The 26,104-nt window shown below is 42.4% G+C and overlaps 1 protein-coding gene across 1 annotated transcript in view; it reads right to left on the bottom strand.

Annotated features, from left to right (window-relative positions):
- The window catches only part of LOC106594307 (sushi, nidogen and EGF-like domain-containing protein 1), a 243,836-nt gene that overhangs the window by 144,700 nt on the left and 73,032 nt on the right, over nt 1-26,104 (bottom strand). Inside the window, exons 5-9 of the mRNA XM_045687965.1 lie at nt 7,253-7,378; nt 5,926-6,039; nt 5,289-5,402; nt 3,561-3,674; nt 1,670-1,783 (exon numbers count right to left, since the gene is read on the bottom strand). Coding sequence (XP_045543921.1) covers nt 1,670-1,783; nt 3,561-3,674; nt 5,289-5,402; nt 5,926-6,039; nt 7,253-7,378 — 582 coding nt within the window. The remainder of the gene's footprint in view (nt 1-1,669; nt 1,784-3,560; nt 3,675-5,288; nt 5,403-5,925; nt 6,040-7,252; nt 7,379-26,104) is intronic.

Here is a 26,104-nt window from a genome sequence, read left to right as displayed (position 1 = left end):
GGTTAGAGATGGTTAGATGGATAGAGATTGTTATAGATGGTTAAATGTGGTTAGAGATGTGTAGATGGTTAGATGGTTAGAGGTGGTTAAAGGTGGTTAGATGGTTAGATGTTTAGAGATGTATATATATGGTTAGATGGTTAGAGGTGGTTAGCTGGTTAGAGATGGTTAGAGGTGGTTAGAGGTGGTTAGAGGTGGTTAGATGGTTAGAGATGGTTAGATGGTTAGAGATGGTTAGATGGTTAGAAATGTATATATATGTGTAGATGGTTAGATGGTTAGAAGTGGTTAGCTGGTTAGAGATGGTTAGAGGTGGTTAGAGGTGGTTAGAGATGGTTAGAGGTGGTTAGAGGTGGTTAGAGGTGCTTAGAGGTGGTTAGATGGTTAGAGGTGGTTAGAGATGGTTAGAGGTGGTTAGAGATGGTTAGAGATGGTTAATGATGTTAGATGGTTAAAGGTGGTTAGAGATGGTTAGATGGTTAGATGGTTAGAGATGTATATATATGTGTAGATGGTTAGATGGTTAGAGGTGGTTAGCTGGTTAGAGATGGTTAGAGGTGGTTAGAGATGGTTAGAGATGGTTAGCTGGTTAGAGATGGTTAGATGGTTAGATGGTAAATGATGGTTAAAGGTGGTTAGAGATGGTTAGAGGTGGTTAGAGGTGGTTAGATGGTTAGAGATGGTTAGATGGTAAATGATCGTTAAAGGTGGTTAGATGGTTAGATGGATAGTGCAGGTTAGAGATGGATAGAGATGGTTAGATGGTTAGAGGTGGTTAAAGGTGGTTAGATGGTTAGAGATGCATATATATGGTTTGATGGTTAGATGGTTAGAGGTGGTTAGCTGGTTAGGTATGGTTAATGATGGTTAGAGGTGGTTAGAGGTGGTTAGCTGGTTAGAGGTGGTTAGAGGTGGTTAGATGGTTAGAGATGGTTAGATGGTAAATGATCGTTAAATGTGGTTAGATGGTTAGATGGATAGTGCAGGTTAGAGATGGATAGAGATGGTTAGATGGTTAGAGGTGGTTAAAGGTGGTTAGATGGTTAGAGATGGTTAGATGGTAAATGATCGTTAAATGTGGTTAGATGGTTAGATGGATAGTGCAGGTTAGAGATGGATAGAGATGGTTAGATGGTTAGAGGTGGTTAAAGGTGGTTAGATGGTTAGAGATGCATATATATGGTTTGATGGTTAGAGGTGGTTAGCTGGTTAGGTATGGTTAATGATGGTTAGAGGTGGTTAGAGGTGGTTAGCTGGTTAGAGATGGTTAGATATGGTTAGATGGTTAATGATGGTTAGATGGTTAGAGGTGGTTAGAGGTGGTTAGCTGGTTAGAGATGGTTAGATATGGTTAGATGGTTAATGATGGTTAGATGGTTAGAGGTGGTTAGATGGTTAGATGGTTAGAGGTGGTTAGATGGTTAGAGGTGGTTAGAGATGGTTAGAGGTGGTTAGAGATGGTTTGATGGTTAGAGATGGTTAGATGTTAGAGATGGTTAGAGGTGGTTAGAGATGATTAGAGATGGTTAGAGGTGGTTAGAGGTGGTTAGATGGTTAGAGGTGGTTAGAGATTGTTAGAGATGGTTAGGTGGATAAAGATGGTTAGAGGTGGTTAGATGGTTAGAGATGGTTAGATGGTTAGAGTGTGAAGGTAGAGAGCAGACCCTACCTGTTTGGCAGACTGTCCCTGTAAACCCAGGTGGACAATTGCAGGTGAACCCGTTAACCTGGTCTGAACAGGTACCTCCGTTCTGACAGGGGTAGGACGAACACTCCTCTACATCTACATACACACACACACACACACACACACACACACACACACACACACACACACACACACACACACACACACACACACACACACACACACACACACACACACACACACACACACACACACAGAGAGAGAAAGAAACACAGAGATGGGTAGAGAAGGTTAGAGATGGTTAGATGGTTAGAGATGGTTAGGTGGTTAGAGATGGTTAGATGGTTAAAGGTGGATAGAGGTGGTTAGATGGTTAGAGATGGTTAGATGGTTAGATGGTTAGATGGTTAAAGGTGGAAAGAGGTGGTTAGAGATGGATAGAGATGGTTAGAGATGGTTAAAGGTGGTTAGAGATGGTTAGAGATGGTTAAAGGTGGTTAGAGATGGTTAGATGGTTAGATGGTTAGAGATGTATATATATGGTTAGATGTTAGATGATTAGAGGTGGTTAGCTGGTTAGAGATGGTTAGATGGTTAGAGGTGGTTAGAGATGTGTATATATATGGTTAGCTCTTAGCTGGTTAGAGGTGGTTAGCTGGTTAGATGGTTAGATGGTTTAAGGTGGATAGTGGTGGTTAGAGATGGATAGAGATGGATAGAGATGGTTAGAGATGGTTAGAGATGGTTAAAGTTGGTTAGAGATGGTTAGATGGTAAGAGGTGGTTAGAGATGGTTAGTTGGTTAGATGGATAGAGATGGTTAGATGGATAGAGATGGATAGAGATGGTTAGAGATGGTTAGAGATGGTTAAAGGTGATTAGAGATGGTTAGAGATGGTTAGATGGTTAGAGGTGGTTAGAGATGTGTATATATATGGTTAGCTGTTAGCTGGTTAGAGGTGGTTAGCTGGTTAGAGATGGTTAGCTGGTTAGAGGTGGTTAGAGGTGGTTAGCTGGTTAGAGGTGGTTAGAGATGTTTAGAGTTGTATATAGATGGTTAGATGGTTAGAGATGGTTAGAGGTAGTTAGCTGGTTAGATGGTTAGATGTTAAAGGTGGACAGAGGTGGTTAGATGGTTAGAGATGGTTAAAGGTGGTTAGAGATGGTTAGATGGTAAGAGATGGTTTAAGGTGGTTAAAGATGGTTAGATGGATAGAGGAGGTTAGAGATGGTTAGCTGGTTAGAGGTGGTTAGAGGTGGTTAGCTGGTTAGAGGTGGTTAAAGATGTTTAGAGTTGTATATAGATGGTTAGATGGTTAGAGATGGTTAGAGGTAGTTAGCTGGTTAGATGGTTAGATGTTAAAGGTGGACAGAGGTGGTTAGATGGTTAGAGATGGTTAAAGGTGGTTAGAGATGGTTAGATGGTAAGAGATGGTTAAAGGTGGTTAAAGATGGTTAGATGGATAGAGGAGGTTAGAGATGGATAGAGATGGTTAGATGGTTAGATGGTTAGAAGTCGTTAAAGGTGGTTAGAGATGGTTAAGATGGTTAGATGGTAAGAGATGTATATATATGTTAGATGTTTGATGGTTAGAGGTGGTTAGCTGGTTAGAGATGGTTAGAGGTGGTTAGAGGTGGTTAGAGATGGTTAGAGGTTGTTAGAGGTGGTAGAGGTGGTTTGAGATGGTTAATAATGGTTAGATGGTTAGAGATGGTTAATGATGGTTAGATACTTAAAGGTGGTTAGAGATGGTTAGATGGTTAGAGTTGTTTAGAGATGTTAGATGGTTAGAGATGGTTAGAGGTAGTTAGCTGGTTAGAGGTGGTTAGAGATGGTTAGAGGTAGTTAGCTGGTTAGAGGTGGTTAGAGATGGTTAGATGGTTAAAGTGTGAAGGTAGAGAGCAGACTCTACCTGTTTGGCAGACTGTCCCTGTAAACCCAGGTGGACACTTGCAGGTGAACCCGTTAACCTGGTCTGAACAGGTACCTCCGTTCTGACAGGGGTAGGACGAACACTCCTCTACATCTACATGCACACACACACACACACACACACACACACACACACACACACACACACACACACACACACACACACACACACACACACACACAGAGAGAGAAAGAAACACATAGAGATGGTTAGAGAAGGTTAGAGATGGTTAGATGGTTAGAGATGGTTAGGTGGTTAGAGATGGTTAGATGGTTAAAGGTGGATAGAGGTGGTTAGATGGTTAGAGATGGTTAGATGGTTAGATGGTTAAAGGTGGAAAGAGGTGGTTAGAGATGGATAGAGATGGTTAGATGGTTAGAGATGGTTAGATGGTTAAAGGTGGATAGAGGTGGTTAGAGATGGATAGAGATGGTTAGAGATGGTTAAAGGTGGTTAGAGATGGTTAGAGATTGTTAAAGGTGGTTAGAGATGGTTAGATGGTTAGATGGTTAGAGATGTATATATATGGTTAGATGTTAGATGATTAGAGGTGGTTAGCTGGTTAGAGATGGTTAGATGGTTAGAGGTGGTTAGCGATGTGTATATATATGGTTAGCTCTTAGCTGGTTAGAGGTGGTTAGCTGGTTAGATGGTTAGATGGTTTAAGGTGGATAGTGGTGGTTAGAGATGGATAGAGATGGATAGAGATGGTTAGAGATGGTTAGAGATGGTTAAAGTTGGTTAGAGATGGTTAGATGGTAAGAGGTGGTTAGAGATGGTTAGTTGGTTAGATGGATAGAGATGGTTAGATGGATAGAGATGGATAGAGATGGTAAGAGGTGGTTAGAGATGGTTAGTTGGTTAGATGGATAGAGATGGTTAGATGGATAGAGATGTATATATATGGTTAGATGTTAGATGATTAGAGGTGGTTAGCTGGTTAGAGATGGTTAGATGGTTAGAGGTGGTTAGAGATGTGTATATATATGGTTAGCTGTTAGCTGGTTAGAGGTGGTTAGCTGGTTAGAGGTGGTTAGCTGGTTAGAGGTGGTTAGAGGTGGTTAGCTGGTTAGAGGTGGTTAGAGATGTTTAGAGTTGTATATAGATGGTTAGATGGTTAGAGATGGTTAGAGGTAGTTAGCTGGTTAGATGGTTAGATGTTAAAGGTGGACAGAGGTGGTTAGATGGTTAGAGATGGTTAAAGGTGGTTAGAGATGGTTAGATGGTAAGAGATGGTTAAAGGTGGTTAAAGATGGTTAGATGGATAGAGGAGGTTAGAGATGGATAGAGATGGTTAGAAGTGGTTAAAGGAGGTTAGAGATGGTTAAGATGGTTAGATGGTAAGAGATGTATATATATGTTAGATGTTTGATGGTTAGAGGTGGTTAGCTGGTTAGAGATGGTTAGAGGTGGTTAGAGGTGGTTAGAGATGATTAGAGGTTGTTAGAGGTGGTTAGAGGTGGTTTGAGATGGTTAATAATGGTTAGATGGTTAGAGATGGTTAATGATGGTTAGATACTTAAAGGTGGTTAGAGATGGTTAGATGGTTAGATGGTAAGAGTTGTTTAGAGATGTTTGTTGGTTAGAGATGGTTAGAGGTAGTTAGCTGGTTAGAGGTGGTTAGAGATGGTTAGAGGTAGTTAGCTGGTTAGAGGTGGTTAGAGATGGTTAGATGGTTAAAGTGTGAAGGTAGAGAGCAGACTCTACCTGTTTGGCAGACTGTCCCTGTAAACCCAGGTGGACACTTGCAGGTGAACCCGTTAACCTGGTCTGAACAGGTACCTCCGTTCTGACAGGGGTAGGACGAACACTCCTCTACATCTACATGCACACACACACACACACACACACACACACACACACACACACACACACACACACACACACACACACACACACACACACACACACACACAGAGAGAAAGAAACACAGAGATGGTTAAAGGTGGTTAGAGAAGGTTAGAGATTGTTAGATGGTTAGAGATGGTTGGAGATGGTTAGATGGTTAGATGGTTAAAGGTGGATAGAGGTGGTTAGATGGTTAGAGATGGTTAGATGGTTAAAGGTGGATAGAGGTGGTTAGAGATGGATAGAGATGGTTAAAGGTGGTTAGAGATGGTTAGATGGTTAGATGGATAGAGGAGGTTAGAGATGGTTAGGTCTTTAGAGATGGTTAGAGGTGGTTAGAGATGGTTAGAGATGTTTAGAGATGGTTAGAGATGGTTAGGTGGTTAGAGGTGGTTAGATGGTTAGAGATGGTTAGATGGTTAGAGATGGTTAGATGGTTAAAGATGGTTAGAGGTAGTTAGATGGTTAGAGTGTGACGGTAGAGAGCAGACTCTACCTGTTTGGCAGACTGTCCCTGTAAACCCAGGTGGACACTGGCAGGTGAACCCGTTAACCTGGTCTGAACAGGTACCTCCGTTCTGACAGGGGTAGGACGAACACTCCTCTACATCTACATGCACACACACACACACACACACACACACACACACACACACACACACACACACACACACACACACACACACACACACACACACACACACACACACACACACAGAGAAAGCGAGAGAGAGAGTCATGAGGGCGAATACAGTCACTGTACTATACAGTCAACACACAAAAGGCTGAAAAAAACAAGGCTGATTTAGTAGAATTGTCCAAGAGGAGCGTTACAGAGAGACCTGGCAGGAGGAGTGTTACAGAGAGACCTGGCAGGAGGAGTGTTACAGGGAGACCTGGCAGGAGGAGCGTTACAGAGAGACCTGGCAGGAGGAGCATTCCAGAGAGACCTGGCAGGAGGAGCGTTACAGAGAGACCTGGCAGGAGGAATGTTACAGAGAGACCTGGCAGGAGGAGTGTTACAGACAGACCTGGCAGGAGGAGCGTTACAGAGAGACCTGGCAGGAGGAGCGTTACAGAGAGACCTGGCAGGAGGAGCGTTACAGAGAGACCTGGCAGGAGGAGCGTTACAGAGAGACCTGGCAGGAGGAGCAGAGAGACTTGGCAGGAGGAGCAGAGAGACCTGGCAGGAGGAGCAGCGAGACTTGGCAGGAGGAAAAGAGAGACCTGGCAGGAGGAGCAGAGAGACCTGGCAGGAGGAGCAGCGAGACTTGGCAGGAGGAAAAGAGAGACCTGGCAGGAGGAGCAGAGAGACCTGTCAGTGCCCTCGTATGCTATTACAAGCAGCTGTCCCGAAAGGAAAGGTTTTGACAAGCTGACTCTCTTTCCTGGCCGAGCATGGAGTCGGACCCCAAATCCCACCCCTAGTAACTATCCCCTTCCCCCAGAAAAGAGGAGAGAGGAAGCGAGGCATGGAGCCCTGTCCAGAAACAACCCCTAGCTCCGAACCCCGAGATCGTATACTAACCCCTAAAACACTTCTTGAGATCTGAGAGGAATGGACAGGTGTAAGCAATATCAAATCAAATCAAATTGATTTGATCTGAAAACAGCAGGTCTGGGATAGGTAGCACGTCCTATGGCCTAAATTTGACCTATCAAATGCTCTCAGATGCCCACAGGTTGTCTGGAGAAGGAGATGGGCTAAGTGTTGTTTCTGAACAAGGCGGACATGTAATGCAGGCAGAGTAGAGCAGAGCAGTGGGGTGACTGGGGTCAAGCAAGGGGTGATTGGGTTCAAAGGTCAAAGTTCACTGACTCACCTATCTGGCACCACCTTCCGGTGAATCCAGCCAGACAGGAGCAGGAGAAAGAAGGGTTGCCGGTGATGCAGTCATCAATACAGAGACCTCCATTCAGACAGGGTCGAAGGTGTGGACACACAGACGCTGTGGACGAGAGTTAGTTAGTGAGGAGGAGAGACAGAGCAGTTAGTTAGTGAGGAGAGAAAACAGTTAGTTAGTCAGGAGAGACAGAACAGTTAGTTAGTGAGGAGAGACAGAACAGTTAGTTAGTGAGGAGAGACATAACAGTTAGTTAGTGAGGAGGAGAGACAGAACAGTTAGTGAGGAGAAAAAAGAGTTAGTGAGGAGAGACAGAACAGTTAGTTAGTGAGGAGAGACAGAGCAGTTAGTTAGTGAGGAGGAGAGACAGAACAGTTAGTTAGTGAGGAGGAGAGACAGAACAGTTAGTTAATGAGGAGAGACAGAACAGTTAGTTAATGAGGAGAGACAGAACAGTTAGTTAATGAGGAGAGACAGAACGGTTAGTTAGTGAGGAGAGATAGAACAGTTAGTTAATGAGGAGAGACAGAACAGTTAGTTAGTGAGGAGGAGAGACAGAACAGTTAGTTAGTGAGGAGACACAGAACAGTTAGTTAGTGAGGAGAGAGAACAGTTAGTTAGTGAGGAGAGACAGAACAGTTAGTTAGTGAGGAGAGACAGAACATTTAGTTAGTGAGGAGGAGAGACAGAACAGTTAGTTAGTGAGGAGGAGAGACAGAACAATTCGTTAGTGAGGAGAGACAGAGCAGTTAGTTAGTGAGGAGGAGAGACAGAACAGTTAGTTAGTGAGGAGGAGAAACAGAAAAGTTAGTTAGTGAGGAGAGAGAGAACAGTTAGTTAGTGAGGAGGAGAGACAGAACAGTTAGTGAGGAGGAGAGACAGAACAGTTAGTTAGTGAGGAGAGACAGAGCAGTTAGTTAGTGAGGAGAGACAGAGCAGTTAGTTAGTGAGGAGGAGAGACAGAACAGTTAGTTAGTGAGGAGAGACATAACAGTTAGTTAGTAAAGGAGAGACAGAACAGTTAGTTAGTGAGGAGGGACAGAACAGTTAATTAGTAAGGAGGAGATACAGAACAGTTAGTTAGTGAGGAGGAGAGACAGAACAGTTAGTTAATGAGGAGGGACGGAACAGTTAGTTAGTGAGGAGGAGAGACAGAACAGTTAGTTAGTGAGGAGGAGAGACAGAATAGTTAGTTAGTGAGGAGAGAGAACATTTAGTTAGTGAGGAGAGAGAACAGTTAGTTAGTGAGGAGAGACAGAGCAGTTAGTTAGTGAGGAGAGACAGAACAATTAGTTAGTGAGGAAGAACATTTAGTTAGTGAGGAGAGACAAAACAGTTAGTTAGTGAGGAGAGACAGAACAGTTAGTTAGTGAGGAGGAGAGATATAACAGTTAGTTAGTGAGGAGAGACAGAACAGTTAGTTAGTGAGTAGAGACAGAACAGTTAGTTAGTGAGGGGAGGAATAACATTTAGTTACTGAGGAGAAACAGAGCAGTTAGTTAGTGAGGAGAGACAGAACAGTTAGTTAGTGAGGAGAGACAGAACATTTAGTTAGTGAGGAGGAGAGACAGAACAGTTAGTTAGTGAGGAGGAGAGACAGAACAGTTAGTTAGTGAGGAGGAGAGACAGAACAGTTAGTCAGAGAGGAGAAAAAACAGTTAGTTAGTGAGGAGAGACAGAACAGTTAGTTAGTGAGGAGAGCTAGAACAGTTTGTTAGTGAGGAGAGACAGAACAGTTCGTTAGTGGGGAGAGACAGAACAGTTAGTTAGTTAGTTAGGAGAGACAGAACAGTTAGTTAGTGAGGAGAGAGAACAGTTAGTTAGTGAGTAGAGACAGAACAGTTAGTTAGTGAGGAGAGAGAACAGTTAGTTAGTGAGGAGGAGAGACAGAACAGTTAGTTAGTGAGGAGGAGAGACAGAACAGTTAGTTAGTGAGGAGAGACAGAGCAGTTAGTTAGTGAGGAGAGACAGAGCAGTTAGTTAGTGAGGAGGAGAGACAGAACAGTTAGTTAGTGAGGAGAGACATAACAGTTAGTTAGTAAAGGAGAGACAGAACAGTTAGTTAGTGAGGAGGGACAGAACAGTTAATTAGTAAGGAGGAGATACAGAACAGTTAGTTAGTGAGGAGGAGAGACAGAACAGTTAGTTAATGAGGAGAGACGGAACAGTTAGTTAGTGAGGAGGAGAGACAGAACAGTTAGTTAGTGAGGAGGAGAGACAGAATAGTTAGTTAGTGAGGAGAGAGAACATTTAGTTAGTGAGGAGAGAGAACAGTTAGTTAGTGAGGAGAGACAGAGCAGTTAGTTAGTGAGGAGAGACAGAACAATTAGTTAGTGAGGAAGAACATTTAGTTAGTGAGGAGAGACAAAACAGTTAGTGAGGAGAGACAGAACAGTTAGTTAGTGAGGAGGAGAGATATAACAGTTAGTTAGTGAGGAGAGACAGAACAGTTAGTTAGTGAGGAGAGACAGAACAGTTAGTTAGTGAGGGGAGGAATAACATTTAGTTACTGAGGAGAAACAGAGCAGTTAGTTAGTGAGGAGAGACAGAACAGTTAGTTAGTGAGGAGAGACAGAACATTTAGTTAGTGAGGAGGAGAGACAGAACAGTTAGTTAGTCAGGAGGAGAGACAGAACAGTTAGTTAGTGAGGAGGAGAGACAGAACAGTTAGTCAGAGAGGAGAAAAAACTGTTAGTTAGTGAGGAGAGACAGAACAGTTAGTTAGTGAGAAGAGCTAGAACAGTTTGTTAGTGAGGAGAGACAGAACAGTTAGTTAGTGGGGAGAGACAGAACAGTTAGTTAGTTAGTTAGGAGAGACAGAACAGTTAGTTAGTGAGGAGAGAGAACAGTTAGTTAGTGAGTAGAGACAGAACAGTTAGTTATTTAGGAGAGAGAACAGTTAGTTAGTGAGGAGAGACAGAACAGTTAGTTAGTGAGGAGAGACAGAACATTTAGTTAGTGAGGAGGAGAGACAGAACAGTTAGTTAGTGAGGAGGAGAGACAGAACAGTTAGTTAGTGAGGAGAGAGAACAGTTAGTTAGTGAGGAGAGAGTACAGGTAGTTAGTGAGGAGAGGCAGAACAGTAAGTTAGTGAGGAGAGAGAAGAGTTTGTTAGTGAGGAGAGATAGAACAGTTAGTTAGTGAGGAGGAGAGACAGAACAGTTAGTTAGTGAGGAGAGATAGAACAGTTAGTTAATGAGGAGAGACAGAACAGTTAGTTAGTGAGGAGTAGAGACAGAACAGTTAGTTAGTGAGGAGACACAGAACAGTTAGTTAGTGAGGAGAGAGAACAGTTAGTTAGTGAGGAGAGACAGAACAGTTAGTTAGTGAGGAGAGACAGAACATTTAGTTAGTGAGGAGGAGATAACAGTTAGTTAGTGAGGAGGAGAGACAGAACAGTTAGTTAGTGAGGAGAGACAGAACATTTAGTTAGTGAGGAGGAGAGACATAACAGTTAGTTAGTGAGGAGAGACATAACAGTTAGTTAGTGAGGAGAGAGAACAGTTAGTTAGTGAGGGGAGACAGAACAGTTAGTTAGTGAGGAGAGAGAACATTTAGTTAGTGAGGAGAGAGAACAGTTAGTTAGTGAGGAGAGACAGAGCAGTTAGTTAGTGAGGAGAGACAGAACAATTAGTTAGTGAGGAAGAACATTTAGTTAGTGAGGAGAGACAAAACAGTTAGTTAGTGAGGTGAGACAGAACAGTTAGTTAGTGAGGAGGAGATATATAACAGTTAGTTAGTGAGGAGAGACAGAACAGTTAGTTAGTGAGGAGAGACAGAACAGTTAGTTAGTGAGTGGAGGAATAACATTTAGTTAATGAGGAGAAACAGAGCAGTTAGTTAGTGAGGAGAGACAGAACAGTTAGTTAGTGAGGAGAGACAGAACAGTTAGTTAGTGAGGAGGAGAGACAGAACAGTTAGTTAGTGAGGAGGAGAGACAGAACAGTTAGTTAGTGAGGAGGAGAGACAGAACAGTTAGTCAGAGAGGAGAAAAAACAGTTAGTTAGTGAGGAGAGACAGAACAGTTTGTTAGTGAGGAGAGAAAGAACAGTTAGTTAGTGGGGAGAGACAGAACAGTTAGTTAGTTAGTTAGGAGAGACAGAACAGTTAGTTAGTGAGGAGAGAGAACAGTTAGTTAGTGAGTAGAGACAGAACAGTTAGTTAGTGAGGAGAGAGAACAGTTAGTTAGTGAGGAGGAGAGACAGAACAGTTAGTTAGTGAGGAGAGACAGAACTTTTAGTTAGTGAGGAGGAGAGACATAACAGTTAGTTAGTGAGGAGAGACATAACAGTTAGTTAGTGAGGAGAGAGAACAGTTAGTTAGTGAGGGGAGACAGAACAGTTAGTTAGTGAGGAGAGACAGAACAGTTAGTTAGTGAGGAGAGACAGAGCAGTTAGTTAGTGAGGAGGAGAGACAGAACAGTTAGTTAGTGAGGAGGAGAGACAGAACAGTTAGTTAATGAGGAGAGACAGAACAGTTAGTTAATGAGGAGAGACAGAACAGTTAGTTAATGAGGAGAGACAGAACAGTTAGTTAGTGAGGAGAGATAGTACAGTTAGTTAATGAGGAGAGACAGAACAGTTAGTTAGTGAGGAGGAGACACAGAACAGTTAGTTAGTGAGGAGACACAGAACAGTTAGTAAGTGAGGAGAGAGAACAGTTAGTTAGTGAGGAGAGACAGAACAGTTAGTTAGTGAGGAGAGACAGAACATTTAGTTAGTGAGGAGGAGAGACAGAACAGTTAGTTAGTGACGAGAGACAGAACAGTTAGTTAGTGAGGAGGAGAGACAGAACAATTAGTTAGTGAGGAGAGACAGAACAGTTAGTTAGTGAGGAGAGACAGAGCAGTTAGTTAGTGAGGAGAGACAGAACAGTTAGTTAATGAGGAGAGACAGAACAGTTAGTTAATGAGGAGAGACAGAACAGTTAGTTAATGAGGAGAGACAGAACAGTTAGTTAGTGAGGAGGAGAGACAGAACAATTAGTTAGTGAGGAGAGACAGAGCAGTTAGTTAGTGAGGAGGAGAGACAGAACAGTTAGTTAGTGAGGAGAGACAGTGCAGTTAGTTAGTGAGGAGGAGAGACAGAACAGTTAGTTAGTGAGGAGGAGAGACAGAACAGTTAGTTAGTGAGGAGAGACAGAACAGTTAGTTAGTGAGGAGGAGAGACAGAACAGTTAGTTAGTGAGGAGGAGAGACAGAACAGTTAGTTAGTGAGGAGAGACAGAACAGTTAGTTAGTGAGGAGAGACAGAGCAGTTAGTTAGTGAGGAGAGACAGAGCAGTTAGTTAGTGAGGAGGAGAGACATAACAGTTAGTTAGTGAGGAGAGACATAACAGTTAGTTAGTAAAGGAGAGACAGAACAGTTAGTTAGTGAGGAGGGACGGAACAGTTAATTAGTAAGGAGGAGATACAGAACAGTTAGTTAGTGAGGAGGAGAGACAGAACAGTTAGTTAATGAGGAGAGACAGAACAGTTAGTTAGTGAGGAGGAGAGACAGAACAGTTAGTTAGTGAGGAGGAGAGACAGAATAGTTAGTTAGTGAGGAGAGAGAACATTTAGTTATTGAGGAGAGAGAACAGTTATTTAGTGAGGAGAGACAGAGCAGTTAGTTAGTGAGGAGAGACAGAACAATTAGTTAGTGAGGAAGAACATTTAGTTAGTGAGGAGAGACAAAACAGTTAGTTAGTGAGGAGAGACAGAACAGTTAGTTAGTGAGGAGGAGAGACAGAACAGTTAGTTAGTGAGGAGAGAGAACAGTTAGTTAGTGAGGAGAGAGTACAGTTAGTTAGTGAGGAGAGGCAGAACAGTAAGTTAGTGAGGAGAGAGAAGAGTTTGTTAGTGAGGAGAGATAGAACAGTTAGTTAGTGAGGAGGAGAGACAGAACAGTTAGTTAGTGAGGAGAGAGAGAACAGTTAGTTAATGAGGAGAGACAGAACAGTTAGTTAGTGAGGAGGAGACACAGAACAGTTAGTTAGTGAGGAGACACAGAACAGTTAGTTAGTGAGGAGAGAGAACAGTTAGTTAGTGAGGAGAGACAGAACAGTTAGTTAGTGAGGAGAGACAGAACATTTAGTTAGTGAGGAGGAGATAACAGTTAGTTAGTGAGGAGGAGAGACAGAACAGTTAGTTAGTGAGGAGAGACAGAACATTTAGTTAGTGAGGAGGAGAGACATAACAGTTAGTTAGTGAGGAGAGACATAACAGTTAGTTAGTGAGGAGAGAGAACAGTTAGTTAGTGAGGGGAGACAGAACAGTTAGTTAGTGAGGAGAGACAGAACAGTTAGTTAGTGAGGAGAGACAGAGCAGTTAGTTAGTGAGGAGGAGAGACAGAACAGTTAGTTAGTGAGGAGGAGAGACAGAACAGTTAGTTAATGAGGAGAGACAGAACAGTTAGTTAATGAGGAGAGACAGAACAGTTAGTTAATGAGGAGAGACAGAACAGTTAGTTAGTGAGGAGAGATAGAACAGTTAGTTAATGAGGAGAGACAGAACAGTTAGTTAGTGAGGAGGAGACACAGAACAGTTAGTTAGTGAGGAGACACAGAACAGTTAGTTAGTGAGGAGAGAGAACAGTTATTTAGTGAGGAGAGACAGAACAGTTAGTTAGTGAGGAGAGACAGAACATTCAGTTAGTGAGGAGGAGAGACAGAACAGTTTGTTAGTGAGGAGGAGAGACAGAACAATTAGTTAGTGAGGAGAGACATAGCAGTTAGTTAGTGAGGAGGAGAGACAGAACAGTTAGTTATTGAGGAGAGACAGAGCAGTTAGTTAGTGAGGAGGAGAGACAGAACAGTTAGTTAGTGAGGAGGAGAGACAGAACAGTTAGTTAGTGAGGAGAGACAGAGCAGTTAGTTAGTGAGGAGAGACAGATCAGTTTGTTAGTGAGGAGGAGAGACAGAACAGTTAGTTAGTGAGGAGAGACATACCAGTTAGTTAGTAAAGGAGAGACAGAACAGTTAGTTAGTGAGGAGGGACAGAACAGTTAATTAGTAAGGAGGAGATACAGAACAGTTAGTTAGTGAGGAGGAGAGACAGAACAGTTAGTTAATGAGGAGAGACAGAACAGTAAGTTAGTGAGGAGGAGAGACAGAAAAGTTAGTAAGTGAGGAGAGACAGAACAGTTAGTTCGTGAGGAGAGACAGAGCAGTTAGTTAGTGAGGAGAGACAGAGCAGTTAGTTAGTGAGGAGGAGAGACAGAACAGTTAGTTAGTGAGGAGAGACATAACAGTTAGTTAATAAAGTAGAGACAGAACAGTTAGTTAGTGAGGAGGGACAGAACAGTTAATTAGTAAGGAGGAGATACAGAACAGTTAGTTAGTGAGGAGGAGAGACAGAACAGTTAGTGAATGAGGAGAGACAGAACAGTTAGTTAGTGAGGAGGAGAGACAGAACAGTTAGTTAGTGAGGAGAGACAGAACAGTTAGTTAGTGAGGAGAGACAGAACAGTTAGTTAGTGAGGAGGAGAGACAGAACAGTTAGTTAGTGAGGAGAGACAGAGCAGTTAGTTAGTGAGGAGAGACAGAGCAGTTAGTTAGTGAGGAGGAGAGACAGAACAGTTAGTTAGTGAGGAGAGACATAACAGTTAGTTAGTAAAGGAGAGACAGAACAGTTAGTTAGTGAGGAGGGAAAGAACAGTTAATTAGTAAGGAGGAGATACAGAACAGTTAGTTAGTGAGGAGGAGAGACAGAACAGTTAGTTAATGAGGAGAGACAGAACAGTTAGTTAGTGAGGAGGAGAGACAGAACAGTTAGTTAGTGAGGAGGAGAGACAGAATAGTTAGTTAGTGAGGAGAGAGAACATTTAGTTAGTGAGGAGAGAGAACAGTTAGTTAGTGAGGAGAGACATAGCAGTTAGTTTGGAGGAGAGACAGAACAATTAGTTAGTGAGGAAGAACATTTAGTTAGTGAGGAGAGACAAAACAGTTAGTTAGTGAGGAGAGACAGAACAGTTAGTTAGTGAGGAGGAGAGATATAACAGTTAGTTAGTGAGGAGGAGAGACAGAACAGTTAGTTAGTGAGGAGAAAAAACAGTTAGTTAGTGAGTAGAGACAGAACAGTTAGTTAGTGAGGGGAGGAAGAACATTTAGTTAGTGAGGAGAAACATTGCAGTTAGTTAGTGAGGAGAGACAGAACAGTTAGTTAGTGAGGATGAGAGACAGAACAGTTAGTTAGTGAGGAGGAGAGACAGAACAGTTAGTTAGTGAGGAGGAGAAACAGAACAGTTAGTTAGTGAGGAGAAAAAACAGTTAGTTAGTGAAGAGAGACAGAACAGTTAGTTAGTGAGGAGAGCTAGAATAGTTTGTTAGTGAGGAGAGAAAGAACAGTTAGTTAGTGGGGAGAGACAGAACAGTTAGTTAGTTAGTTAGTTAGGAGAGACAGAACAGTTAGTTAGTGAGGAGAGAGAACAGTTAGTTAGTGAGTAGAGACATAACAGTTAGTTAGTGAGGAGAGACATAACAGTTATTTAGTGAGGAGAGAGAACAGTTAGTTAGTGAGGGGAGACAGAACAGTTAGTTAGTGAGGAGAGACAGAACAGTTAGTTAGTGAGGAGAGACAGAGCAGTTAGTTAGTGAGGTGGAGAGACAGAACAGTTAGTTAGTGAGGAGGAGAGACAGAACAGTTAGTTAATGAGGAGAGACAGAACAGTTAGTTAATGAGGAGAGACAGAACAGTTAGTTAATGAGGAGAGACAGAACAGATAGTTAGTGAGGAGAGATAGAACAGTTAGTTAATGAGGAGAGACAGAACAGTTAGTTAGTGAGGAGGAGACACAGAACAGTTAGTTAGTAAGGAGACACAGAACAGTTAGTTAGTGAGGAGAGAGAACAGTTAGTTAGTGAGGAGAGACAGAACAGTTAGTTAGTGAGGAGAGACAGAACAGTTAGTTAGTGAGGAGTGACAGAGCAGTTAGTTAGTGAGGAGGAGAGACAGAACAGTTAGTTAGTGAGGAGGAGAGACAGAACAGTTAGTTAGTGAGGAGAGACAGAACAGTTAGTTAGTGAGGAGAGACATAGCAGTTAGTTTGGAGGAGAGACAGAACAATTAGTTAGTGAGGAAGAACATTTAGTTAGTGAGGAGAGACAAAACAGTTAGTTAGTGAGGAGAGACAGAACAGTTAGTTAGTGAGGAGGAGAGACAGAACAGTTAGTTAGTGAGGAGGAGAGACAGAACAGTTAGTTAGTAAGGAGAGACAGAACAGTTAGTTAGTGAGGAGAGACAGAACAGTTAGTTAGTGAGGAGAGACAGAACAGTTAGTTAGTGAGGAGGAGACAGAACAGTTTGTTAGTGAGGAGAGAGACAGAACAGTTAGTTAGTGAGGAGAGAGACAGAACAGTTAGTTAGTGAGGAGGAGAGACAGAACAGTTAGTTAGTGAGGAGAGACAGAACAGTTAGTTAGTGAGGAGAGACAGAACAGTTAGTTAGTGAGCAGAGATAGAACAGTTAGTTAGTGAGGAGGAGAGACAGAACAGTTAGTTAATGAGGAGAGACAGAACAGTTAAGTTAGTGAGGAGAGACAGAACAGTTAGTTAGTGAGGAGAGACAGAACAGTTAGTTAGTGAGGAGGAGAGACAGAACAGTTAGTTAGTGAGGAGAGACAGAACAGTTAGTTAGTGAGGAGAGAGACAGAACAGTTAGTTAGTGAGGAGAGACAGAACAGTTAGTTAGTGAGGAGAGAAGAACAGTTAGTTAGTGAGGAGAGACAGAACAGTTAGTTAGTGAGGAGAGACAGAACAGTTAGTTAGTGAGGAGAGACAGAACAGTTAGTTAGTGAGGAGAGACAGAACAGTTAGTTAGTGAGGAGGAGAGACAGAACAGTTAGTTAGTGAGGAGAGACAGAACAGTTAGTTAGTGAGGAGAGACAGAACAGTTAGTTAGTGAGGAGAGACAGAACAGTTAGTTAGTGAGGGAAGAAACATTTAGTTAGTGAGGAGAGACAGAACAGTTAGTTAGTGAGGAGAGACAGAACAGTTAGTTAGTGAGGAGAGAGACAGAACAGTTAGTTAGTGAGGAGGAGAGACAGAACAGTTAGTTAGTGAGGAGAGACAGAACAGTTAGTTAGTGAGGAGAGACAGAACAGTTAGTTAGTGAGGAGGAGACAGAACAGTTAGTTAGTGAGGAGAGACAGAACAGTTAGTTAGTAAGGAGAGACAGAACAGTTAGTTAGTGAGGAGAGACAGAACAGTTAGTTAGTGAGGAGGAGAGACAGAACAGTTAGTTAGTGAGGAGAGACAGAACAGTTAGTTAGTGAGGAGAGACAGAACAGTTAGTTAGTGAGGAGAGACAGAACAGTTAGTTAGTGAGGAGGAGAGACAGAACAGTTAGTTAGTGAGGAGAGACAGAACAGTTAGTTAGTGAGGAGGAGAGACAGAACAGTTAGTTAGTGAGGAGAGACAGAACAGTTAGTTAGTGAGGAGAGACAGAACAGTTAGTTAGTGAGGAGGAGAGACAGAACAGTTAGTTAGTGAGGAGAGACATAACAGTTAGTTAGTAAAGGAGAGACAGAACAGTTAGTTAGTGAGGAGGGAAAGAACAGTTAATTAGTATGGAGGAGATACAGAACAGTTAGTTAGTGAGGAGGAGAGACAGAACAGTTAGTTAATGAGGAGAGACAGAACAGTTAGTTAGGGAGGAGGAGAGACAGAACAGTTAGTTAGTGAGGAGGAGAGACAGAATAGTTAGTTAGTGAGGAGAGAGAACATTTAGTTAGTGAGGAGAGAGAACAGTTAGTTAGTGAGGAGAGACATAGCAGTTAGTTTGGAGGAGAGACAGAACAATTAGTTAGTGAGGAAGAACATTTAGTTAGTGAGGAGAGACAAAACAGTTAGTTAGTGAGGAGAGACAGAACAGTTAGTTAGTGAGGAGGAGAGATATAACAGTTAGTTAGTGAGGAGGAGAGACAGAACAGTTAGTTAGTGAGGAGAAAAAACAGTTAGTTAGTGAGGAGAGACAGAACAGTTAGTTAGTGAGGGGAGGAAGAACATTTAGTTAGTGAGGAGAAACAGAGCAGTTAGTTAGTGAGGAGAGACAGAACAGTTAGTTAGTGAGGAGAGACAACAGTTAGTTAATAAAGTAGAGACAGAACAGTTAGTTAGTGAGGAGGGACAGAACAGTTAATTAGTAAGGAGGAGATACAGAACAGTTAGTTAGTGAGGAGGAGAGACAGAACAGTTAGTTAATGAGGAGAGACAGAACAGTTAGTTAGTGAGGAGGAGAGACAGAACAGTTAGTTAGTGAGGAGAGACAGAACAGTTAGTTAGTGAGGAGGAGAGACAGAACAGTTAGTTAGTGAGGAGGAGAGACAGAACAGTTAGTTAGTGAGGAGAGACAGAGCAGTTAGTTAGTGAGGAGAGACAGAGCAGTTAGTTAGTGAGGAGGAGAGACAGAACAGTTAGTTAGTGAGGAGAGACATAACAGTTAGTTAGTAAAGGAGAGACAGAACAGTTAGTTAGTGAGGAGGGAAAGAACAGTTAATTAGTATGGAGGAGATACAGAACAGTTAGTTAGTGAGGAGGAGAGACAGAACAGTTAGTTAATGAGGAGAGACAGAACAGTTAGTTAGTGAGGAGGAGAGACAGAACAGTTAGTTAGTGAGGAGGAGAGACAGAATAGTTAGTTAGTGAGGAGAGAGAACATTTAGTTAGTGAGGAGAGAGAACAGTTAGTTAGTGAGGAGAGACATAGCAGTTAGTTTGGAGGAGAGACAGAACAATTAGTTAGTGAGGAAGAACATTTAGTTAGTGAGGAGAGACAAAACAGTTAGTTAGTGAGGAGAGATATAACAGTTAGTTAGTGAGGAGGAGAGACAGAACAGTTAGTTAGTGAGGAGAAAAAACAGTTAGTTAGTGAGGAGAGACAGAACAGTTAGTTAGTGAGGGGAGGAAGAACATTTAGTTAGTGAGGAGAGCTAGAATAGTTTGTTAGTGAGGAGAGAAAGAACAGTTAGTTAGTGGGGAGAGACAGAACAGTTAGTTAGTTAGTTAGGAGAGACAGAACAGTTAGTTAGTGAGTAGAGACATAACAGTTAGTTAGTGAGGAGAGACATAACAGTTATTTAGTGAGGAGAGAGAACAGTTAGTTAGTGAGGGGAGACAGAACAGTTAGTTAGTGAGGAGAGACAGAACAGTTAGTTAGTGAGGAGAGACAGAGCAGTTAGTTAGTGAGGTGGAGAGACAGAACAGTTAGTTAGTGAGGAGGAGAGACAGAACAGTTAGTTAATGAGGAGAGACAGAACAGTTAGTTAGTGAGGAGAGACAGAACAGTTAGTTAGTGAGGAGTGACAGAGCAGTTAGTTAGTGAGGAGGAGAGACAGAACAGTTAGTTAGTGAGGAGGAGAGACAGAACAGTTAGTAATAGTTAGTGAGGAGGAGAGACAGAACAGTTAGTTAGTGAGGAGGAGAGACAGAACAGTTAGTTAGTGAGGAGAGACAGAACAGTTAGTTAGTGAGGAGGAGAGACAGAACAGTTAGTTTAGTGAGGAGGAGAGACAGAACAGTTAGTTAGTGAGGAGAGACAGAACAGTTTTTCGTGAGGAGAGACAGAGCAGTTAGTTAGTGAGGAGAGACAGAGCAGTTAGTTAGTGAGGAGGAGAGACAGAACAGTTAGTTAGTGAGGAGAGAGAACAGTTAGTTAGTGAGGAGAGAGTACAGTTAGTTAGTGAGGAGAGGCAGAACAGTAAGTTAGTGAGGAGAGAGAAGAGTTTGTTAGTGAGGAGAGATAGAACAGTTAGTTAGTGAGGAGGAGAGACAGAACAGTTAGTTAGTGAGGAGAGAGAGAACAGTTAGTTAATGAGGAGAGACAGAACAGTTAGTTAGTGAGGAGGAGACACAGAACAGTTAGTTAGTGAGGAGACACAGAACAGTTAGTTAGTGAGGAGAGAGAACAGTTAGTTAGTGAGGAGAGACAGAACAGTTAGTTAGTGAGGAGGAGAGACAGAACAGTTAGTTAGTGAGGAGGAGATAACAGTTAGTTAGTGAGGAGGAGAGACAGAACAGTTAGTTAGTGAGGAGAGACACAACAGTTAGTTAGTGAGGAGGAGAGACAGAACAGTTAGTTAGTGAGGAGAGACAGAACAGTTAGTTAGTGAGGAGAGAGAACAGTTAGTTAGTGAGGAGAGACAGAACAGTTAGTTAGTGAGGAGAGACAGAACAGTTAGTTAGTGAGGAGAGACAGAACAGTTAGTTAGTGAGGAGGAGAGACAGAACAGTTAGTTAGTGAGGAGGAGAGACAGAACAGTTAGTTAGTGAGGAGAGACAGAACAGTTAGTTAATGAGGAGAGACAGAACAGTTAGTTAATGAGGAGAGACAGAACAGTTAGTTAGTGAGGAGAGATAGAACAGTTAGTTAATGAGGAGAGACAGAACAGTTAGTTAGTGAGGAGGAGACACAGAACAGTTAGTTAGTGAGGAGACACAGAACAGTTAGTTAGTGAGGAGAGAGAACAGTTATTTAGTGAGGAGAGACAGAACAGTTAGTTAGTGAGGAGAGACAGAACATTCAGTTAGTGAGGAGGAGAGACAGAACAGTTTGTTAGTGAGGAGGAGAGACAGAACAATTAGTTAGTGAGGAGAGACAGAACAGTTAGTTAGTGAGGAGGAGAGACAGAACAGTTAGTTAGTGAGGAGAGACAGAACAGTTAGTTAGTGAGGAGGAGAGACAGAACAGTTAGTTAGTGAGGAGGAGAGACAGAACAGTTAGTTAGTGAGGAGAGACAGAACAGTTAGTTAGTGAGGAGAGACAGAACAGTTAGTTAGTGAGGAGAGACAGAACAGTTAGTTAGTGAGGAGAGACAGAACAGTTAGTTAGTGAGGAGGAGAGACAGAACAGTTAGTTAGTGAGGAGAGACAGAACAGTTAGTTAGTGAGGAGGAGAGACAGAACAGTTAGTTAGTGAGGAGAGACACAACAGTTAGTTAGTAAGGAGGAGAGACAGAACAGTTAGTTAGTGAGGAGAGAGACAGAACAGTTAGTTAGTGAGGAGAGACAGAACAGTTAGTTAGTGAGGAGGAGACAAAGACAGAACAGTTAGTTAGTGAGGAGGAGAGACAGAACAGTTAGTTAGTGAGGAGAGACAGAACAGTTAGTTAGTGAGGAGAGAGACAGAACAGTTAGTTAGTGAGGAGAGAGACAGAACAGTTAGTTAGTGAGGAGAGACAGAACAGTTAGTTAGTGAGGAGAGACAGAACAGTTAGTTAGTGAGGAGAGACAGAACAGTTAGTTAGTGAGGAGAGACAGAACAGTTAGTTAGTGAGGAGAGACAGAACAGTTAGTTAGTGAGGAGAGACAGAACAGTTAGTTAGTGAGGAGGAGAGACAGAACAGTTAGTTAGTGAGGAGGAGAGACAGAACAGTTAGTTAGTGAGGAGAGACAGAACAGTTAGTTAGTGAGGAGAGACAGAACAGTTAGTTAGTGAGGAGAGACAGAACAGTTAGTTAGTGAGGAGAGACAGAACAGTTAGTTAGTGAGGAGAGACAGAACAGTTAGTTAGTGAGGAGAGAGACAGAACAGTTAGTTAGTGAGGAGGAGAGACAGAAAAGTTAGTTAGTGAGGAGGAGAGACAGAACAGTTAGTTAGTGAGGAGAGACAGAACAGTTAGTTAGTGAGGAGAGACAGAACAGTTAGTTAGTGAGGAGAGACAGAACAGTAAGTTAGTGAGGAGAGAGAACAGTTAGTTAGTGAGGAGAGACAGAACAGTTAGTTAGTGAGGAGGAGAGACAGAACAGTTAGTTAGTGAGGAGAGACAGAACAGTTAGTTAGTGAGGAGAGACAGAACAGTTAGTTAGTGAGGAGAGACAGAACAGTTAGTTAGTGAGGAGAGACAGAACAGTTAGTTAGTGAGGAGAGACAGAACAGTTAGTTAGTGAGGAGAGACAGAACAGTTAGTTAGTGAGGAGAGACAGAACAGTTAGTTAGTGAGGAGGAGAGACAGAACAGTTAGTTAGTGAGGAGGAGAGACAGAACAGTTAGTTAGTGAGGAGAGACAGAACAGTTAGTTAGTGAGGAGAGACAGAACAGTTAGTTAGTGAGGAGAGACAGAACAGTTAGTTAGTGAGGAGAGACAGAACAGTTAGTTAGTGAGGAGAGAGACAGAACAGTTAGTTAGTGAGGAGAGACAGAACAGTTAGTTAGTGAGGAGAGACAGAACAGTTAGTTAGTGAGGAGAGACAGAACAGTTAGTTAGTGAGGAGAGACAGAACAGTTAGTTAGTGAGGAGAGAGACAGAACAGTTAGTTAGTGAGGAGAGAGACAGAACAGTTAGTTAGTGAGGAGAGACAGAACAGTTAGTTAGTGAGGAGAGACAGAACAGTTAGTTAGTGAGGAGAGACAGAACAGTTAGTTAGTGAGGAGAGACAGAACAGTTAGTTAGTGAGGAGAGACAGAACAGTTAGTTAGTGAGGAGAGACAGAACAGTTAGTTAGTGAGGAGAGACAGAACAGTTAGTTAGTGAGGAGAGACAGAACAGTTAGTTAGTGAGGAGAGACAGAACAGTTAGTTAGTGAGGAGAGACAGAACAGTTAGTTAGTGAGGAGAGACAGAACAGTTAGTTAGTGAGGAGAGACAGAACAGTTAGTTAGTGAGGAGAAAGAACAGTTAGTTAGTGAGGAGAGACAGAACAGTTAGTTAGTGAGGAGAGACAGAACATTTGTTAGTGAGGAGAGACAGAACAGTTAGTTACTGAGGAGAGACATAACAGTTAGTTAGTGAGGAGAGACATAACAGTTAGTTAGTGAGGAGAGACAGAACAATTAGTTGTGAGGAGAGACAGAACAGTTAGTTAGTGAGAAGGAGAGACAGAGCAGTTAGTTAGTGAGGAGGAGAGACAGAACAGTTAGTTAGTGAGGAGAGACAAAACAGTTAGTTAATGAGGAGAGACAGAACAGTTAGTTAGTGAGGAGGAGAGACAGAACAGTTAGTTAGTGAGGAGAGACAGAACAGTTAGTGAGGAGGAGAGACAGAACAGTTAGTTAGTGAGGAGAGACAGAACAGTTAGTTAGTGAGGAGAGACTAAACAGTTAGTGAGGAGGAGAGACAGAACAGTTAGTTATTAATGAGAAGAGACAGAACAGTTAGTTAGTGAGGAGAGAGCGAACAGTTAGTTAGTGAGGAGAGACAGAACAGTTAGTTAGTGAGGGGAGGAAGAACAGTCAGTTAGTGAGGAGAGAAAACAGTTAGTTAGTGAGGAGAGACAGAGCAGTTAGTTAGTGAGGAGAGACAAAAGTAGTTATTGAGGAGAGACAGAGCAGTTAGTTAGTGAGGGGAGGAAAAACAGTTGGTTAGTGAGGAGAGACAGAACAGTTAGTTAGTGAGGAGGAGAGACAGAACAGTTAGTTAGTGAGGAGGAGAGACAGAGCAGTTAGTTAGTGAAGAGAGATAACAGTTAGTTAGTGAGGAGAGACAGAACAGTTAGTTAGTGAGGAGAGACAGAACAGTTAGTTAGTGAGGAGAGACAGAACAGTTAGTTAGTGAGGAGAGACAGAACAGTTAGTTAGTGAGGAGAGACAGAACAGTTAGTTAGTGAGGAGAGACAGAACAGTTAGTTAGTGAGGAGAGACAGAACAGTTAGTTAGTGAGGAGAGACAGAACAGTTAGTTAGTGAGGAGAGACAGAACAGTTAGTTAGTGAGGAGAGACAGAACAGTTAGTTAGTGAGGAGAGACAGAACAGTTAGTTAGTGAGGAGAGACAGAACAGTTAGTTAGTGAGGAGAGACAGAACAGTTAGTTAGTGAGGAGAGACAGAACAGTTAGTTAGTGAGGAGGAGAGACAGAACAGTTAGTTAGTGAGGAGAGACAGAACAGTTAGTTAGTGAGGAGAGACAGAACAGTTAGTTAGTGAGGAGAGACAGAACAGTTAGTTAGTGAGAGGAGAGACAGAACAGTTAGTTAGTGAGGAGAGACAGAACAGTTAGTTAGTGAGGAGAGACAGAACAGTTAGTTAGTGAGGAGAGACAGAACAGTTAGTTAGTGAGGAGGAGACAGAACAGTTAGTTAGTGAGGAGAGACAGAACAGTTAGTTAGTGAGGAGAGACAGAACATTTAGTTAGTGAGGAGGAGAGACAGAACAGTTAGTTAGTGAGGAGAGACAGAACAGTTAGTTAGTGAGGAGGAGAGACAGAACAGTTAGTTAGTGAGGAGAGACAGAACAGTTAGTTAGTGAGGAGAGACAGAACAGTTAGTTAGTGAGGAGAGACAGAACAGTTAGTTAGTGAGGAGAGACAGAACAGTTAGTTAGTGAGGAGAGACAGAACAGTTAGTTAGTGAGGAGAGACAGAACAGTTAGTTAGAAAATAGTTAGTGAGGAGAGACAGAACAGTTAGTTAGTGAGGAGAGACAGAACAGTTAGTTAGTGAGGAGGAGAGACAGAACAGTTAGTTAGTGAGGAGAGACACAACAGTTAGTTAGTGAGGAGGAGAGACAGAACAGTTAGTTAGTGAGGAGAGACAGAACAGTTCGTTAGTGAGGAGCACAGAACAGTTAGTTAGTGAGGAGAGAAAGAACAGTTAGTTAGTGAGGAGAGACAGAACAGTTAGTTAGTGAGGAGAGACAGAACAGTTAGTTAGTGAGGAGAGACAGAACAGTTAGTTAGTGAGGAGAGACAGAACAGTTAGTTAGTGAGGAGAGACAGAACAGTTAGTTAGTGAGGAGAGACAGAACAGTTAGTTAGTGAGGAGAGACAGAACAGTTAGTTAGTGAGGAGGAGACAGAACAGTTAGTTAGTGAGGAGAGACAGAACAGTTAGTTAGTGAGGAGAGAGAACAGTTAGTTAGTGAGGAGAGACAGAACAGTTAGTTAGTGAGGAGAGACAGAACAGTTAGTTAGTGAGGAGGAGAGACAGAACAGTTAATTAGTGAGGAGAGACAGAACAGTTCGTTAGTGAGGAGCACAGAACAGTTAGTTAGTGAGGAGAGAAAGAACAGTTAGTTAGTGAGGAGGAGAGACAGAACAGTTAGTTAGTGAGGAGAGACAGAACAGTTAGTTAGTGAGGAGAGAGAACAGTTAGTTAGTGAGGAGAGACAGAACAGTTAGTTAGTGAGGAGAGACAGAACAGTTAGTTAGTGAGGAGGAGAGACAGAACAGTTAGTTAGTGAGGAGAGACAGAACAGTTAGTTAGTGAGGAGGAGAGACAGAACAGTTAGTTAGTGAGGAGGAGAGACAGAACAGTTAGTTAGTGAGGAGGAGAGACAGAACAGTTAGTTAGTGAGGAGAGACAGAACAGTTAGTTAGTGAGGAGGAGAGACAGAACAGTTAGTTAGTGAGGAGAGAGACAGAACAGTTAGTTAGTGAGGAGAGAGAACAGTTAGTTAGTGAGGAGAGATAGAACAGTTAGTTAGTGAGGAGAGACAGAACAGTTAGTTAGTGAGGAGAGACAGAACAGTTAGTTAGTGAGGAGAGACAGAACAGTTAGTTAGTGAGGAGAGAGACAGAACAGTTAGTTAGTGAGGAGAGACAGAACAGTTAGTTAGTGAGGAGAGACAGAACAGTTAGTTAGTGAGGAGAGACAGAACAGTTAGTTATTGAGGAGAGACTGAACAGTTAGTTAGTGAGGAGAGACAGAACAGTTAGTTAGTGAGGAGAGACAGAACAGTTAGTTAGTGAGGAGAGACAGAACAGTTAGTTAGTGAGGAGGAGAGACAGAACAGTTAGTTAGTGAGGAGAGACAGAACAGTTAGTTAGTGAGGAGAGAGACAGAACAGTTAGTTAGTGAGGAGAGACAGAACAGTTAGTTAGTGAGGAGAGACAGAACAGTTAGTTAGTGAGGAGAGAGAACAGTTAGTTAGTGAGGAGAGACAGAACAGTTAGTTAGTGAGGAGAGACAGAACAGTTAGTTAGTGAGGAG

This window comes from Salmo salar, chromosome ssa10, assembly GCF_905237065.1.
Source record: "Salmo salar chromosome ssa10, Ssal_v3.1, whole genome shotgun sequence".
NCBI lineage: Eukaryota > Metazoa > Chordata > Actinopteri > Salmoniformes > Salmonidae > Salmo > Salmo salar.
The sequence above is the reverse complement of the archived record's forward strand: the minus strand, read 5'-3'. Positions and strand labels throughout refer to the sequence as shown.